Source organism: Trachurus japonicus, chromosome 23 (genome assembly GCF_045865225.1).
Source record: "Trachurus japonicus isolate A0001 chromosome 23, Traja_1.0".
Classification (NCBI taxonomy): Eukaryota; Metazoa; Chordata; class Actinopteri; order Carangiformes; family Carangidae; genus Trachurus; species Trachurus japonicus.
Window position 1 is genome coordinate 8,362,614 of NC_140929.1, and position 12,972 is coordinate 8,375,585.

General features: G+C 42.2%; 1 protein-coding gene across 10 annotated transcripts in view; it reads left to right on the top strand.

Annotated features, from left to right (window-relative positions):
* The window catches only part of ppfia2 (PTPRF interacting protein alpha 2), a 167,802-nt gene that overhangs the window by 54,761 nt on the left and 100,069 nt on the right, over positions 1 to 12,972 (top strand). For 5 of the 10 annotated variants that reach the window (XM_085769836.1, XM_085769837.1, XM_085769838.1 and 2 more), the window contains exon 1: positions 9,773 to 10,401. The exons of the other annotated variants lie outside the window; for them this stretch is intronic. In XM_085769836.1, the coding sequence (XP_085625962.1) occupies positions 10,321 to 10,401 (81 nt within the window). In that variant the 5' untranslated portion in view covers positions 9,773 to 10,320. Of the gene's footprint in view, positions 1 to 9,772; positions 10,402 to 12,972 lie in introns of those variants that run through there. 10 annotated transcript variants of the gene reach the window in all.

A 12,972-nucleotide genomic window follows, 5' to 3' on the forward strand; every position in this document is an offset into this window, starting at 1 on the left:
TCAGATTCTATTTCTGTGCAGGAAATAACAGATGTAACCCCCGGATGTTGCCGCGTACATGAATAACGGCGCCGAAAATAGTGATTGACAGTTAATACACCCGAATCAGCATGTTTCTTTAGAAGTGCTGAGCACAACAACACCACGCGATCACAAGACAGTCAGAAAGCTGCCGCGTTGGTGATGCAGTGTTAGTTCACCCCGGGGGATGATTGAAAACCTGCTTTTCCGTCGCTGCGTGCTCGCTTTGAGTTTGATTACTTTCCCCACGATGGACTCTCCAAGTGCATCCTGGAATTGGATCTGTCTGTGTTATTTTATGTATGAGTAAACAAATACCTGTCACCAGTAGCAGTGTTGAAAGAGTTCAATACACAGCGTGAGGTATGATTGGACCAACTCTTTATCTCTAGTAACAAAATATCATCGCGTGCTTTCTGTGGAACGGGATGATAAATCTTATCATCCCGTTGTTTAGTCCAGTATTAGGTTGTTGATGCTCTAGTTGGGGAATCATCAGGGGAAATGTGTGTGGGTAGTATTTTAACATCAGCGGATCATTTTCTGAATTGATTTTTTGTGGATATTTTTAGCAGAAAATAAGCATGATCCCATCGTTAATGCACTACTTTTCCATATGCAAGAAACTGTGTCCACTGTGTCTATAATAATTGCAGTTTCGATCAGCTCGGTTTCAGATTATAACGTGACCTCCATTACTTTAGGATGAAGAGAGGGACCTGTAATGGGAGCGTCCATTGTCAAGCAGTTATACTGTAGGCTTCCTTCGTATCTGCTGTCAGGAGAAATGGACAAAGGATCGAGAGGTCAGCTGACCAAGGTGACCGCAACCTCAAGTCCCGACTGACCTTAAAAGCAGAGAAGAGCTGTGAGCTCCATTTCCTGTCCGCTTGACTGAGTTTCTTTTTTTTTCCCGAAAACCTTGTCCTTATCTTTAGTTGTGAAATAGTATAAGAGTGATTTCGGATGACAACCCTCTGACAAAAGCTCCTCTTTGAGATGAACATCCAGGGGGAAAAATGTCAAAGGCTGTTTCAGCTTTCCGTCTATAGCTACAGCTTGGGATTTCCCAAAGGTGGTGGCAAGCTGTACCATGAGCGATAGACTGCCTCGGTAGCTAAAATATATCAATCCCCCTTTTTGTTTTTCCAGTGGCAGTGGATGTGCTTTGAAATCCTGCAGATCAAGAAAATGGAGAATAATGGTTCCTTAAATTTTGTCAGCCTGATGCCTGTTGCTCGGAAGAAATCACACAGCGGCTATACGTGTACACGTGTGTGTGTTAGAGTGTTAAAATGACCACCAGAGACAAAAGGCAAGAGACTCAGAGGAGTAGCACATGAAAGACACAACCCGTGGAGAGATAAAGAGAGGAGGAGGGACTGTGTTTTCCTGCAGCAGGGCAATTTTTTTTTTTACTGTATTTACCAGTGAAAAATGCAGCTGCAGTAGAGCTATGTAGACGCAGTCTGTTTGCCTAAATTAAAGCTATGTCCACCCACAGGACTCCTAGCATTTACACCCTCCAGCTCATTATGTTTTACATCAGAATCTAATCCATTTATCATGTGGTAAGTGGTAAAATGTAGAGTGTGCAGTTGAGGGTCTGATAAGATTTCTGGGTAGTGAAACTGTATCAGAAGTAGAAGTGTTGAAGTGCATGTTAACCATCATAACCATGCCAAAGCATCCACCTCCACTATATAGGCTACAGTGCACAACAGTGTCCTCTAAAGCCTCAGTGCAGAGCATTGTTCCTTTGAGTTATCAGGGCTTTTATTTTGAAATTCCATCACCAAAAGAAGAATTTGTAATCTTCTAGCATGTTTACATATTTTACCATCTCCCCCATCATTTTGCCAGGTTGAGGTTAAACGCTCGCACGTTCAGCTGCACTGTAACCTTGACAATATGTCCCTTAACGTTTCAGCATGCGACAGAACCGGGGGCTAACGTCCATTACGGCTGTCTGCCCACACACATGGCTGTTGTTGACACGATCAATATGCCTTGGTTCCAACAAGATGCCTCATCGGCGCAGGGAGGGATCCGCGACCTTTACCGACACAGTGTGCAGAAATAGTGGGAGTGTTACTTGGTAATCTTCTAAGACCCTTTATCTGGCAGTTATTAAAACAAGCCAGCGAAGAGACTCGCTATTCGGGCTCCGTTAGGTGTAGCCCTCAAACTGTCAGAGCAAAAAGCAATCTAGAAACACTCAGCTCAGGAATGGCAATCAAAACCTCAGCTGCTTCAAAGATAATTAGTCTTCTGCCTGTATAAGGACGGAGCAGTTAAAGACTTTTCAAGACTCATTTGAGGGAAATGAAGCCACAAACAATGTGAAATAACTTTTTTTTTTCATGCCAGTAGAGTTTGGAGCAGAGTATGGCAACAGGGAAAGCCCTAATTAGACAGCGACAAGCTTGATAATGGAGGGTGACAGCGTTGTGCAGCCTGGAGGGGGGCCTTTTAGCTGTAGACTGAGCTATCATGGAAGCTGCACAGTCAAAACCACAAGCTTTCTTTCAGGAATGTTACTATGAAAGCTGTTTTAGGAAAGATTTGTCCTATTTCTTCTATTATTTTGAGATACAGTGACGCTTGTCTTTGAGGCTCATAGATCCTTGTCTCTGACTGTAATCTGACTCCACGCCCAGAGGATGAGTGCACATTTGCCAATTGCTTCAGCTGACAGCCGAGCTCTTCGGGGAGCTCCACAATACAGCAGGTATACGGCTTATGACAACACAGCTTAAAGGTTCTTCGTCTCCAGTCGGCTTGTTAAGAGCGTGTGTGTTTGACACCGTGTGCCAGGCAAGGTGACAACAGTAGTATGCTAATTCCAACGTGCCACTGTCTTCCCCAAGTGTCCCCGATCCTGGAGTCCCACGGTGATTTATCATGTGCTGCATATCAAATGTGCACTTTGGCATGAAGCTGAAGCAGGGAGGAGCTGCCCCTGGAGGTGTGCTATTTACAGCAACACATGATATCAAATCAAATCAAACTTTATTTATAGAACACAAAGTGCTTTAGCTTTACACATAGTAAAATAGAAACAGAAAAAACAATTTCAAAAAAAGATAGCTTGAAATTAATGACATGGCACTATATCATTAAATCATTGGTGTTATTGATCCATTTTTGTGTATTTTATGATACGTCGTAGAAAAATGTCAAAATCAGTTTGTTTCTGAGTATTTTCAAATTTTCATTGTTCATGTGTTTTAGGTTTTTGACCTTTGGTGAAACAAAACTTAAAATAGGCTATGTCACCTTGCAACTTCATTAGCAGAGCTGATGAAGTTGCAAGGTGACACGTTAGCATCTCAACATCGTTTCCCTGACCCAAATTGTGACCCCCTGAGTTTTCAAATTACTACTTTTGAAAATGACTTTTGGTTTAATGCTTTTTAGCAAATTGTAGCATGCTAATAATGTTCTCAACTTTAGCCGAACTAGTTGAACTAATGGCAAACATGCTAAACTTTGTAACCTAGCCTACCCGCTGTTAACGCTGTTATTATGGTATATTAGCATAATTTTGCTATAGCGCAAAGCAGCTGCAAGAATGGGTTTGTTTACACTGTTGTTTTTCTGTTAATTAGCAATTGATAACATTTTGCTTGATTTATGGCTCCATAAGCAAAGTAAAGAATAGGCTAATTGTATTACCAACACCAACAGACTTTTTCTCAAATGTTTTTAGTCTTGATTGTTGTGAATTTAATGTGCTTAGAGTAGAGTGAATAGAGGTTTGCTGGGGATCTAGCTAATCAGATAATAGATATAATTGATCTTTTCAGTAGGCCTAGTGATGTTCCTGGACCAGCTCTATTAAAGTTGTTTTAGCCTTTGGATGAACACAACCATTTAAATTCAAGCAGTTTTCAAGAAAACATTCCTGTCCTGCATAAGGGTTGTTTTTTAGTAAATTGCCATATTTCCCTCCAGCTTTCTTCCTATTGACATTTCAGGTTTCAGATGTGTATTTTTATAGCCTAATTGCATGACAGACTCTCATGACTCGTATCCCCAGAGAAGTTGCTGTCAACTCATTTGTCCCCTTAAGGAGAGTAGGCCTATTTAATGTAACCAGTTAATTTGACTTTTCTGTTGTGTTCACTACCACTTGGGGGGAAAAAAACTGCGACCAATGATGTTATTTTGGTGCAGCATGATTTGCATTTTCTGACATAAAAGAATTCACCCTTCTCCCGTTTAGCTTTCTTCAAGCGTCTTGCAGGGATAGAGTTGCGATGACCAAACCCTCATTTCGTATGCACAAAATGTCACTCTTTTTCTTCCCCTTGTTTGCAGCTCATTTGCAGTTTAAGTGGCTGTTTGACCAAACGGGCTCACGGCTAAATTCCTCTGCCACAGTCTTACAGTATTAGACATACAGTACAGAGTGAGTGAAAACGTACGATTTACATACATATCCTCAGGTTACACTAGTGTTCATGTGTGGCCTCGTACTCCCACTATTATTGCGATGGGTCATTCCTAAGTGTTTTATCTTAGCCGGGGGTTTAATGAGGAATTCTTATCTGCCCTTAACAAGATCTCTGAAAGCAGAATAACATATTCCTAGCTAAATGCATATTAGCTTTGCTCCGCAGAAATCCACACACATCCATGCCTCTCATGTCCCACATTATTATATGTATTATCACTAGTCCTATCTGTGGAAGGTTGGAGCTGGCCTCATAGATTAGGACCATGCGCTGATCAAACATGGGCTTTCAAACCTAAAATCAATTTGTTTGAGCTCTTTGATAAAACAGGACTGTGTGTGTTTTTCTTCTTAAGGGATTTAGATGGACAGAGGGATGCATTTGAGGAGACGTGCAGGCCAGCATGAAAACACACAAACACGCACACACATGCACACTTGCTCAGGTGTGGGTTTAATAAGCACAGCCACTGTGTTTGCACAACCTGCCTCAGTGGAATCATGTGAATAATCACACTGATAAAATATTATTAGAAATATATAAAAACTAGCTTTGATAAAAAAATGATATTGAGTATTCCATGTGTTCAACACTCACCTGTTTTCACTCTGATATTATTTTTAATCTGTGATGCTTTTGGCAGCTTCAGAAACACTGAAAGAAAGACAAACAGGAGTGTTGATCAGCGCCGGAGAAAACCCAGAGAGGATTGAGAGGCTCCAGCCAATGAGCATTTAGAGGCACTAAGCCATGCCCACTGCACATCTGTACGATGACGTCAGAGTCCAGTGCACTGCAGCACACAGGCGGGTCCCTCTCTGATGTGACTGATGTGCAGGAGGGCTTAGTAATAGCCCCTGATAGCAAAGATCCTGCACGTCCACACCACGCTCGCCGGCTCTGTGGTGACACTGCAGCAGGTGGAGTGCAGATTTGTTTATTCCTTTGAAAATCACACTAAAATGATATATTACTCCTAAAATATAATGTTTACTTCTTAAAGGGATAGTTCACTCAAAATTGAAATTTCACTTATTATCTACTCACCCTCATGTCGACTAAAGGTTGGGAGAAGTATAACAGTAGCGAACGTGGCTCACTTTTCTTCGTCCAAAAAGACACACCAGAAAACATCCAAATACCTCCATAGTGCTCGTCTGTAATGTCCCTCTTGTATTGAAGCCCCAACATGAGAAATTGTTCGAAATAAGTCTATATTTTAAGGTTGTTTGTAGCTTTAAACTTGCACTTGCAGATTTAAAACCAAAGTGAAAACACATGGTTTTCATGTCAGAGTCAAAGAAAGAACACATACCTTTACTAAAGGAATAGTTCAACACATTCACCCAGTCACTCACACTCTCATTAGGGGCAGTTTGGGGTTCAGTATCTTGCTGAGGACACTTTGATACCCCGACTGGAGATCAAACCTCCGACCTTCTGATCCTGAGCCACAGCCACAGCTACTACCCAGGATTCCTCCCCATGTGCTTGTGTTCTATCAGCCAATCAGACAACTCAACTTCAGACCCCATCTGGAGGTCTCTGCCTGGCTCATTATCCTGGGTAGATCAGGGGTAGCGACTCAGTCACATCCCAGCATGCATCTCTATTCAAGTGACAGAGAAAAGAAGGGAAAAGATGATGAATTTTGGCACTTTTTGAAGTCCGTTCCTTTGATTGCCACTGATTATTATTCCTGGTGGTCTTCTTAAAAGCTTTTGATCTCACCTTATTATCACATATTCGAGGTTTTAGCCCCACAGTGGATGTCTGGAATTATAGTGCAGAGGTGAGTTGAATTATTTTTGGTTTGTATTCCATGGTCAGGAGCGAAACCTCGGATCAGTCCGGTTAATGGGATCTGCTTCTGCACAGCTGGAAATAGTGTTAACCTGCTATGTCAAGAGCAAATACTTTGATGTCTCCCAGAACCAAATCCCCTCCGAAGAGTGCGAGTTGAACCCACTCAGCTTAATCAAGCTCGCTGAGCTGTGGCTAACGGCACCAACTCAGGCCAAAGCATGAACCGCTGAGGTGGTTCCTATAGCGACTGAACCGGAGTAAGAGCTCAGAACTTTGCTTTATGATCCAATCATCAGCCCAGTACTTTACGATACATAATGTTAAGTTGAATCCTGGTTTCCAGGTCAGTGAAATATAGAAATTGTTGTTGACATGTGTCTCTCCATCTAAAATTGCAGATTGCCTCTTGTCAATGCATTTGCCTCGAATTGGTTGAAGCAATTGTATTTCAAAGAAACCTTCAAAGTGCATCACCAAAAGATAGATAAATTGAAAAAAAAATCAATAGAAACCTAGTCCATGACAACATCTCCTGGTCTTTGGAAAAGCTTCTAAAGCGAGAGCGAGTGGAAACGTTAGCGTTCGCTCTTTAATGGACGGTGACGGGGGAAGAAGACATCGCTGCGCCGCTCGGTCTTTCAGGAAAGTACATTTGCACGGAAGGCAAATGTGTTTGTAAAGCACATCCTCGTGCACATAGGTCATTCAGAGTGCTCAACAGAAATGAAAGCAGCATTAAAAACATCAGTTAAAAGCATAAGAAAACAGTATATGGTTATAAAACCGATTATTTGTAATATAAGCTAATATGAATGCAGTGAAGAATATACCAGTTTTAGCTTCTTTAGTTGCAGTTGGGCAGGTTGGGAGCTGGTTCCAGCAGTGAGCAGCTCCTGCAGATCTCAGAGACCTGTTATTTTATATTTGTAGATAGGGGCACAGCAAGAAGGTACATGTTGCATGCTGTCCTTGGTTCTCTCCAGGTATATTAGAACCAAAGACGTGCACGTGAGGATAACTGGTGATTCAAAAGTGCCCATAAACATAAAAATTAGGTTGTTCTTTCTATATGTTGGCTTTGTGATGGGCTGTAATAGACTTAACTCTGGCTCTCCTGGTGACCTTGCATTGATAAATGGTACAGCAGTTGATGACAATTGGAAAATGTTGGCAGTAATTACAGCTTTGGAATCTGGAAGGGAAACTAATGCAAAAACCTGATGTTTGGCTGTAGCTGTCTGATGGTCTTATTTGGTGAACCAGTCAGGAAACCAGTGTTGTAATAATGAAGGATACAGAGGTTTCATGTTTGGACACAAAGTCTTTGACCGCAGGAATGTTTTTGAGATGCCAAAATTCAGAGTGCAGAGACTGTTAATGATGATTACCTGAAAATTTGGAGTCCATTGTTGGATGTGTGCCTGCCAACTGGATGAGTTTGGTTCCAAGACAACAACAAAAAGACTCAGTAAAACTTCTGTGTGCTTTAGTGAAGGTGAAGCACCTTTGATTAAACACTGAATCACTCAAACTGCCTCCTATCTATCATGTTGACGATGTCTACTCAAACCACAACTGGTTCTCAGTTCAAGTCCCAACGGCGGCTCTGACATCCACACTATAAAACAACAATGGCAGCCTCTTATTGTGCGACCTACATTTTACTGCACTTTAGTTCACTGTTTTCCTGCTGAGAAATTCAAAGAGACTCTGGGTATAAGCTCCGAGTGAACAGCCAAGGCCGTATATTTCAAACACAGTGTTTTACCTTCTGCTGCTCCACAGAGAAAATTGCCACAGTTAAAGGGATAGTTCAACATTTTGGCAAATTGGCCCATTGCCATAATCGCTATAGTCATAGCAGTAGGTTCATTACCTTTAATTGTAGGTGTAAGCTATTTTCAGTACGGCGGAGCGCAGCAGCAGGCTGCTCAGAGCTACGCTATGGAGGCTAAGGGAATTTCTTGGTTTCCCTCATTAAACTCATCAAATTCAACATCCCAAAACTCCACAGCGCTTTTGTAGACAAGTTGTGGCCTGCACAACCACCACGCTATGAGATAATGAAGGAACGATACGAAACGGAGCCGTTTTCGAGGTAAATGCAGGGTAAATACGGAGACTGCTTGCTGAAAAACTGTCCCTGAACGCAACGCGCATCAGCGGTTTTGTATGAATTTACCTCGAAAACGGCTCCGTTTCGTATCGTTACGTCATTATCTCATAGCGTGGTGGTTGTGCAGCTCACAACTTGTCTACAAAAGCGCTGTGGAGTTTTGGGATGTTGAATTTGATGAGTTTAATGAGGGAAACCAAGAAATTCCCTTAGCCTCCATAGCGTAGCTCTGAGCAGCCTGCTGCTGCGCTCCGCCGTACTGAAAATAGCTTACACCTACAATTAAAGGTAATGAACCTACTGCTATGACTATAGCGATTATGGCAATGGGCCAATTTGCCAAAATGTTGAACTATCCCTTTAAGGAATTCAAGCATCTGTCTCCTCCTCCAATCAATACAGAGCTGCACTGTAAAACATGTACAATGTACTCAGTGATCAAAAATGTATTTCCAATTTCTTTCAGTCAATATTTCAAATGAGTATGATAGATATTTTTGAAATAAGATTTCTTCAACCTTCAAATATGATTTGATTGTTGTTGAAAATTTTAGTTTATATAAAATGGATTACAGTAAGTAAATGTTTTTTAGATTCAGCACAACCTGAAAAAAATGGTTGATAATAAAACTGAACCCATTTTAAAAAGCTTATTGGTATTTTTAAGTTCCACCATAATATTTATAAGTGCAGTAACAAACTAGTTAATCAGTGTCGATACATAATATTGATGCATATGTAACTTGAATAAGGGAAAAGTTACGAAATATTACTTATTAAAGAGGAACTTTGCAAGTCTGGTCGCTTTTATGCTGTTTTGCTAACCCTCGTCCTGGCCATGTGCATTTGTTTACAACAAAGCCAGCCATACATAACTTTATATATCAAATACAATGTTACGATGTGTATATTTGTGTAGTTTAATCTGTCATAAACAAGAGATTACAGTTTATGGGGCGTGTTTGTGTTGCAGTGCATAGAGACGAGAGTTGGGACACCGGGCGGTGCCCAGATCTTGCTACCGGTAATTTGTTTTTCAGCCAAGAGATGCAATAAGTGGCACGCACATTGAAGGCAGAGAGCCTCCATTCTCCCTTCTAACAAGTTAAGCCATTTGTTAAACCATCACAATTACTTTAGTTGTACCTTATACTAAAAAAAAAAAAATCAAACTAAAAAAATGAAGTTAAAAATCACAAGTCAAATAAATATAGTAATCTTCATCAAATTTTCAATGTGTGTTATCTGATTTTAGATAAATTATTTTATTCTTTTTTTAATCACAAAAACAACAAACCGGAAATGTTGTTTAAGCTGCCCCTCAGACGAAATAAAATGACAACAGGACATTTTTTACAGTGTAAAAAAGAGGAGCGCGTGTGTGTGTCGCTGCTGCCAATCGAGGCAGACAGTGTGTTGCTGGCTGAGCGCGGCTCTGATGCTCTCACTGATTATTGGTGAAGCCAGAGGAGGAGGAAGGTGATAATCCACGCACAGACGGAGCTGAGCCATCCGAGAGAGGCTGGCACAAGCTGCTTGCAGCGGGGCGTCGGGAGACCATGGAGTCGGTGTCTCTCCGCGGGTTATTCCCTCCAGGCAAAACGCTATTAAGACACATACAGTAGTAGATAAGTCATCTCCACTCGAGCCGGGGGAGGACGCGTTTGAGAAAAATCGGAGAGTTGCCTTGTTTTCCTTCTTTCTTTTTTTATTTATTATCTTATTTTTTACCCCTCCAGTCGAACCAGAGCGCTCCACCTTCTGATGCAGGGAGCAGCGCGTCGGGTCACGGGCTGATCCGAGTCCTCACCTCGGGAGTTTCTGAGAAGCGGTTGATTTCGTTTATTTTATTTTATTTTTTAGATATTTAAACAAACCCGGGATCGTTTGTGGATTGTTTAACCCATCAAAGAGATTATGATCTTCTCCGACATGAGCACGGGGACCAACTCCCCCAAGGTGCACCCGCCGAACGGGACCAGGTTTTACACATTCCAGGCAAGTGACCTGTGCGGCTCCTGTACAGTAGCTGCTGCTGCTGCTGCTTCTCCTAATGCTGCATGTGATTTCTCTATATGCTCTGTGGGCTTTTATTGTGGAGGTGTGTGATCGTCTGCAGAGCAATGAGTGTCGGGGTGTTTCCTACCTGCAGGTGACTCCCATGTTTCCACGATCCTGATTTCCCCATGACTTTGTATTGGATCTTATGCTGTGCACATTGCAGCCCCGTTTTTGTGCATTTCTGAAATCATGCATGTAAAACAGTGGATTCTCAGGGGCACGATGCATGTGCATTCAGACATCATAAATTCCTTTAGGAAATGACACCAAGGACTTAGTTGTTATATAATATCACTTTTCAGATCTGAAAAAGAGAGAATGTAAAAAGGATTTCTCCGCTTTCACACTTGAGCGTGTTAAATAAAACATCAGAGCGTGGAATCATGAGAAACTAGAATTCAGAGTTGATCTTCATCTCGTATACTGTATAATGATGTTGAGTTATTCATGGTGAGCCCACTGTATCTCAGTCTCTCTCTCTCTCTCTGTATATCTATATTTGAACTGTGCTCTAATTCCCTTCCACTCTCCCTGTTTTTTCCAAAGAGGAGTATAAGGACAGATGTGCACAGTGCCCTACATTGATTACTGTACGCCGCCCGTGCATATTCCAGCACTGCCCAGAGTCCATGCATGGCAATGAAGCAGTGTCAGTGGGTATTGATCGATTCCTGTAACCGAGCCAGCGCTCTTGTTTTCACTGTGGGTGGAAGGGAATAGAAGGGAAGGAAGTGAGATTTCTGTCTTTCTCATAGCAGCGTTCAAGAAGCTGCTGGTTGTCTTTTTGTAGCAGTATAAAAAAAAAGGTGATGATGACTGGATTTTTTGTTGTTCTCTTTTTTTTCTTTTCTTTTTGCATCCAGGTGCAGTCAGCATGATTTCATAAGCTTTTGCAGGAGATGAGTGCAAAGTGGTTTGTGGGTTGCTTTTTCAAGTGAGCTGAAGTGCTGATGGGAGCTTCGGTTTTTGAGGCGAGGTGTTTACAGAGAAATACACCTGCCTCATCAGTCTAATCACAATCTGGGGCAGAAACACAGTCGAGCATCTCGAGCATATACTGTACACGTGAAGTTTTGCCAGTGTGGTGGTATTTCAGGCGACTCTTTGTCTTTACAGTAAACATTGAGGAAAGGTGCCAAAGCCTGATACGGTGCGGTGTTATTATTACTCTATCTCCTGCCTCTTAAATCACCTCATCAGATGTCTTGTTTGTCTGCCCTCTAACTGCCGAGGCTGCGACTTTCACATTTGAAGATTGTTCTCGCCCCCCCCCCTTCAGAATTTGTCTGGGGCATCGTAAACCTCAGCTTTGCCTTTTCATGTCAAATCATTAGTGTAGAAAGGCTCCCTGAGGGCTCATACCTGTTGGAAGAAGCTCCTCTGATATCGCAAAATCAAAGGCTCACAGATTATAGTCCCAGGAAATCCCCATAAAACTGAATTGTAGGGGGAAGTCAGTATCGGGCCGCATCAGTGCACATAAATCACAAATCCGTTTTTCTTTTCTCTTCCAAGCCTTGAAGTAACGTAAGATCCATCATGCTTGGTTAGATAAAAGCATGCGTCACTGGATTGGGGCTTTTCTTCCTCAGCAAAACAGCCCCTCTCAGATTGTTTACCAACTCCCAATGATATTCATTTTTATCAGATTGCTCTTCCTTGTTTGCAATTACAAATCGGGCTGGGGCAAATTGAATTAAATTGCAAAGTAGGGGTGCCTTCTGCAGCCTCGGCGGCTCCATCAGGGTGATGGGGAGTTGTTCAATTCCTTTAGTATTCACCGCCAGTCTCTGCAAACATGTACCCAGAAGTGTCGGGAGTTTGTTCAGTTCGGGAGCTCGCTAGGCCGCTGCACAGCTGTGTCCACACTCCCCCGTATCTTTTCCAGACTCTCGACTGATATCTCTTGTTGCCATTCGGCGGCGTAAGAGGTTGGCACATTAACACGAAGCTCAGACGAGAGAAGAATAAGAAGGAGCAGGTCGTCCTCGCTGTTGTGGTGTGATTAGGTCTGGGCTGGATAGTGATGGATGGTCGAGCAAGAGGCAACTAAAGGCCTCAAGCCGAAGCATGTGGATGTTTAGCATGTTCACTATCTTCTTTTTTAGTTTGTTAGCATGATAGAATTTGGTAATCAGCATTACACATGAGTTTTGAAGGATTTGACAGATGGCACAAGATGAAAGGTTGTGGTGCTTGAGGCCGCTCTTGGTCTCAAGACTGTCCCAAGATCAGTCTCAAAGTCTTGACCATGACCATGACCAAGACCAAGGTCAAGGTCTTGGTCTTGTCTCAGAATCAACTGCATTTTTACTTGGTCCTGGTCTTGGCCTTGACTCTATCTTGGTTTAAGCGGTCTTGACTACAACACTAGTGGGAATACAAGATAACTCAGTAGGGTTCATGATCTGGGGACTATGAATGTCTATCAAATATCAAGTTCTTGTAGTGCTAGCAGCTCCTTGTTCTGTTTCTGCCTTGTGACAATGAAGAATGAGGCAATCGTTG